The sequence below is a fragment of the Dioscorea cayenensis genome, chromosome 12 (genome assembly GCF_009730915.1).
Source record: "Dioscorea cayenensis subsp. rotundata cultivar TDr96_F1 chromosome 12, TDr96_F1_v2_PseudoChromosome.rev07_lg8_w22 25.fasta, whole genome shotgun sequence".
Classification (NCBI taxonomy): domain Eukaryota; kingdom Viridiplantae; phylum Streptophyta; class Magnoliopsida; order Dioscoreales; family Dioscoreaceae; genus Dioscorea; species Dioscorea cayenensis.
This window is the reverse complement of record NC_052482.1, coordinates 3046834-3052334: the sequence shown is the minus strand read 5'-3', so window position 1 is coordinate 3052334 and position 5501 is coordinate 3046834. Positions and strand designations below refer to the sequence as shown.

The 5501-nt window shown below is 31.8% G+C and overlaps 1 protein-coding gene across 1 annotated transcript; it reads right to left on the bottom strand.

Moving 5' to 3' along the window:
* Positions 1-575: 575 nt before the first annotated feature.
* LOC120274053 (cytosolic sulfotransferase 15-like) lies at positions 576-1890 on the bottom strand. Its single transcript, XM_039280801.1, has one exon. It carries the CDS (start codon positions 1845-1847, stop codon positions 789-791), a length of 1059 nt encoding a protein of 352 aa, XP_039136735.1. The 5' UTR covers positions 1848-1890; the 3' UTR covers positions 576-788.
* Between the last annotated feature and the right edge of the window lie 3611 nt (positions 1891-5501).

Genomic DNA, 5501 nt, shown 5'->3' with positions numbered 1-5501 from the left:
TTAATAAATTAAATTTTTTTAGAAAAGTATTTACATAACACATTAATATATTTTTATTTTTTTAAATGTTACTTTTTTTGTTGGTATGTTCATGATATATATATATTGTAATTCTATTTATTGATTATAAATTATAAATTAATATTAATAAATATACACGATTTTTGTGATTTTTTTAATGAGAAAAATAATAATAAATTATTAAATAATGAAAAATAAACATTATGACTCGATTGACCCGTACGGGTCAACTGGGTTCCGATTGAACCGCCTGGTCACCGGGTTAACACCGGGTTTTTTTAATACCGGGATCGATGGGAGTATCCGGGCCGGCCACATGGCCGGTTCCCGATTTTTTCGGTTGAACCGGCCGGGCCGGTCCGGGTCTGACAAGCTTGCTTTTTCTGAATGTTTTTCTTTTGACTCATAGAATGAGAGTTTACTCCTTATAGTTTTATTGAATTTTCCTATCTTATATATGAAGAATTGAAGAAATTTTTCTATAACAAAGTTGTTCATCTCTGGATTCTGGTTCTAACAACACTGACATGAAAATAGAATCACATAAGCAATCACACGAATTAAGTTACACACAATACATGTGTAAATATTAAATTTAAACATAACATAATTAACAGTGAACCCCTGCATTTAGATTTGACTGGGGATTTACTGCCACTATTTGAAGCTCAATGAGGAACTTCAAGAGATCCATTCAATTTCATCACATGAGAAAACAAACACAAATATGATGAACATAAACCCTAATCTTGAGTGGGTGTGCATCTTTATGGAACCGCAGCGCTAGACTCAAAACTAAGACCAAATCCATGCAGCTTCTCCTTAGTAATAGCATCCAACTTCTCAACCATCTCCATGCTCAAATAATTCACCCAATCCCCCACCTTCCCCTTCCTGAAAAAAGAAGATGGTGGTAATCTTCTACTCTCCACACTGCCCTTATTATCCTTATTTACCTCAAGCTCTCTTAAGTTGTCAAAACTGCAAAGCTTGACAATGTCCTCAACAACTCCATCTCTTTCTTCCTCCATAGAAAATGGACATCCCATGAACTCAGCCAGTTTTCTCAAATGACTAACTGGATCCTCCATCATCTCTTCATATTTCAAGAAGAGCACCTTCTCAGGTCTTCTCTTGCTCTCCTTCCAGTAACCCAGCACATGGTCCCAGAAAGGGCCACGAGGTGATATCCCTTGGGAGAACAGTTGGAATGCCTTGTTGAAATCCAATTCCACAATACTCTTGTCTTCAGTACTGGAGCTAATCCTCAACCTCTGAACCAAGTGCCACAGTGATACAAATGTGTCCTTGGGATCACGGCAGAGAAAAACAATGCGACAGTCGAGACTCTGAGGTAGTAAAGAGAAAGCTAAGTGAGTAGAAAAGATGGTGGGAGATGGTAAGACGCTAATATTAGGGATGGTGTGGTAATTGAAGAGACCTTCGAGGAAAGGAACACATTGTTCGGGAGTGGTGGTGAGAAGAGGGTGGTCAGAGATGGAGAAGGAGTGGCGATGGAGGGTTGCGTAGGAGAGCGCTCTTAGCCACGTTGTGCCTGATTTAGGGTTGGTAACAATAAGGATGTCGGAAGGACGAGGGTTGAAGTGGGATTGGACGGCCATGCATGACGGAACTTGGGAGGGATGGATCCAAAAGGATTGGTAGTTTTGGAGGGTAAGTGGATACCAGTCATCGAGGATGGGGAGTTGGGAGCTGAGCTTTTCATAGGAGTTGTAGATTTGTTCATCTCTTTCAATGTCTTCTTGGGTCCTTGGTGAAAGGAAGCACTGTGAGAAAGGTGGTGCATAATTTGGTTGGATTGCCATGAGCGATGCTGATAGCAAGAGAAGAGGAATGGAGAGACGGAGAAATGAGATAAGTAGAGGTGAGGTAATTAGAGATAAGTGTTTAGGCTTATTTATATAGTGCCCATGGAGTTCCAATCACTATATTTTACTATTTTAAAAAATAATGGCCTGGAGGTTCCTACATGGGTTTCATGTCTCTTGTGAGTCCTCCTAACTTTTTTTAATGACGCGCAAGTCCTTTATATTGCCTTTCCTATTATAGTAATTGTTGGTACTTCTCCATCACATAATAGCACGTTGCATATATAATTCAGTTTCATGTGCTTTCAATGCACCGTCAGGACGTTGAATTAAATAAAGTGAAAAAAATAATCCAAGCAACCACAGGCAAGATAAAATAATTAATTCATGATAAATTAAATTAAACACAATGATATAGACACATGCATGATGCATTTGTTCGGATCTGATAATTATTGAACCTCAATTATTGGGGATTTTTTATTTCACCGAATCACCACATAAAAGTAAAGCAGCCAATGGCTGAATCATTACTCCTACTACCAATGATGGAATCAGAAGAAAATTATGGGTTCTGACTCAAAATGCTAACAACTTATTTTGGAGTTTAGCTTAAAAAAATTTTTAAAAAAAATTTCAGATTGGTTAAACTACTATCCAATTTTAGAAAATAAAATAAATAAAAAAATACAAGAAGAGCTATGCATATACAATCAAAAAAATATTTTAGAAGAGACTAAATAAAAAGTCAAAATAATAAACAATAGGTTTTTGTAAATATTTTTATAAAATATATTTTTTATAGGGTATAGACTAGTTTATAAAAATTAGACAATCAAATAATAAATTTTTAGAAAAATTCTACTAAAAATATAAATTTTTTATAATATATAAATGAATTTATAAAAAAACCAAGAGATATTTAAAAAAAATAATAAATTTAAAGTAGGAACGGTAGGCACCCTCCCTTCCAACAAATCAAATAATAAATTTTTTTAAAATTAGATTATATATTAATTTGTAAGAAAAAATTATGGGGGGTGGTTTGGAACGGTAGGCACCCTCCCTTTTAAGTAGGATGTTCTAATGAAAATGGATGGTAATCTTATTGGAGAGGGTTTTAAGAAAAAAATTTTAAATTTTTTTTTTTACAATATTTGAAGCGGCATTAATTTCATCATTGTCATTAATTCAGTTTTATACTAAATCCTTCCTTTTTTTATGTTTTTGGTTTAAAAATATTTAACAATATTTATTTGGTATTTAAATTAGTTTTATATTAAAATTTTGATATGATGTTATAATGGAAACGGTAATGTCATTGGAGAGAGTTTTTAAGGAGGATTATTAATTTTTTTTTTTTCCATATATTTAAAGTGGCATTGATTTCATTATAACCATTAAATCGGTTTATATTAAATCCTTCCTTTTTTTTTAAGTTTTTGGTTTTAAAAAAATTTAACAACATTTATTTGGTATTATATTATATATTAAATATGCAAAAAAAAGGAGACTAATAAATAATATTATTATATTAAATAAGATCTTCTAACGAAAAATGGATGATAAATTTATTGGAGAGGTTTCAAGGAAGGTTTTTGAACTCTTTTTTAAAAAAAATTCCCCATTGATTATAAACATATAAGATTTAATGGAATTGATTTCATTATGGACATTAAGTCAATTTTATATTAAACATTTAATAAGACCTACTCATGGAGACAGATGGCATTTGGAAACTGAAAATCTTTGCTAAATTTATTTAGAATTATTTGTTTTAAAAAAAGAATAAACAACATTTCTTTGGTCTTATATAAAATATAAAAATAAAAAAATATTTTGTTATAAATAAAAAATTATAATTAAATGAATAAAAAAATTAACGACATTATTTGGTATTATATTAAATAGCAACATGGATTTTATTATATGTTTTTTTTTTTAAATTATAGATTGGGTTTATGAGAAGATAAATAGACAATTGTAGAAGAAGATGGAAAATTTAAAATAAAAAATTTAAATGATGGTGTTAATATATATTGCCCATATTCTAATGAAGATAAATAATAATTCCCTTTCTTAGTATAGGTTTGTTTTTCATATAAGTGTTTATAATGTTACTATTTAGTTTATCATAGTTTTAATTCGATTATTCAATCATTTGTTGTTTGATTGTGTCCTTTATATTGCAAATATTAAAATTGTCTCATATGTTCTTATTTAGATTAATTTGAAGGTAGTGAAAAGCCAAGCAAGTATTTTACCAATAGTTTTTTAAATTTATTTTTTCAAAATATCTATAAATTCTTTTAAAGTAGATATATAATCTGCTATTTATTAATTATAATCAATTAAGATATTTAATTTTTCTTTAATTTAATATAAATCATCTCACCTATCTTTTTAAAACTAAAAAAATAAATAAATTTTTTTTTGTATTTTACTGTAATTCTTAATCATTTCTATTTTATATCTAATTTACTTTTTTTATCTTAAGTAATAATGTATTTCAAAAATATTGAATATTTTTTAAGGTTAATTTAATGTTTTTATTATAAAATTATTAGAAGTTTATTAAAAGTTCCTTCTGATTTATTTGTATTATATATTTTTATTAGAAGTCTTTAAATATATTCATTTCTCAATACTTAATTGATGGTTCCGGTGGGGATGTGATGTGCTAAGTTCATTCAAAACTCACTCAAAGATTAAACACACACACACAATCAAACATCAAGAGAAAGGAGACAAGCAAATTGGTAACCCAGTTCGGCACAACCTTACCTACATCTGGGGGGCTAGGCCCGGAGAAACAATCCACTAAAAGAGGTATAAGAACAAGGAGTACAACACTCTCCCACTTTCTCAATACAAAAAATATCCTCTCAAGATTGCCCGACGGTCATTCACTCAACTCTCACCGAAGAGTCTCTCACTGGTTGGCTCTTCCTAAATCTTCGAGTTTGATCTCTTATATAGACGTACCGACGTCTAATACAGTTACATCTTTTAGAATTCTCCGTGACTTCCTAACTTGGACACCTTCCAAAGTTAGATGTTGCAACACCTAGTTACAACATGGCCCACTTTACTGAACATGACTAAGTTCTAGCCAGATGCACCAAAATCTGTGACCTTCAACCTCCCGGTTCTTTCAGTCCATCTCGTAGCAGTTGACTCGACCCGAGTTCCTCCTATCTGTAGCTGCTTCCTTCCTCATGTCACTTCAATAGGTCTCCCTCTCTCGAGGGACGTACCCACCATGGCACACGCAACCATCTCACCAAAGATAGCCATCGAAGATCTCCCGATCTTCTTTCCAAACTTGGCCCAAGTTTGGTCTTCCCAATTGATCTTGGCACATGAAATATTGTTACTAAACTTGATCTCATCTTCATCCAAGTTTAGTCTTCAATATCTTCAAGCATGATCTTCAATCATCCATGCTTGGATCTCCAAATCTCTAATCATATCTCTTGCAATCTTCAATCAATCTCCACACATGATCAGTTTCTATGAATAGTTCCACCCATAGATAGCTCTTGGATTTTCCTTGAAATTGAGTTGCTAAATATGGTCTTGATATTCTCCTTGGCATGTCTTTACCTTATTTAGTTTGTGTCTTCAAATAGCTTCACACCAAACTAAATC

Bases quoted from the DNA above. Each gene is read 5' to 3' on its own strand.
- LOC120274053 (XM_039280801.1), bottom strand. From the start codon at position 1,847: ATGGCAATCCAACCAAATTATGCACCACCTTTCTCACAGTGCTTCCTT.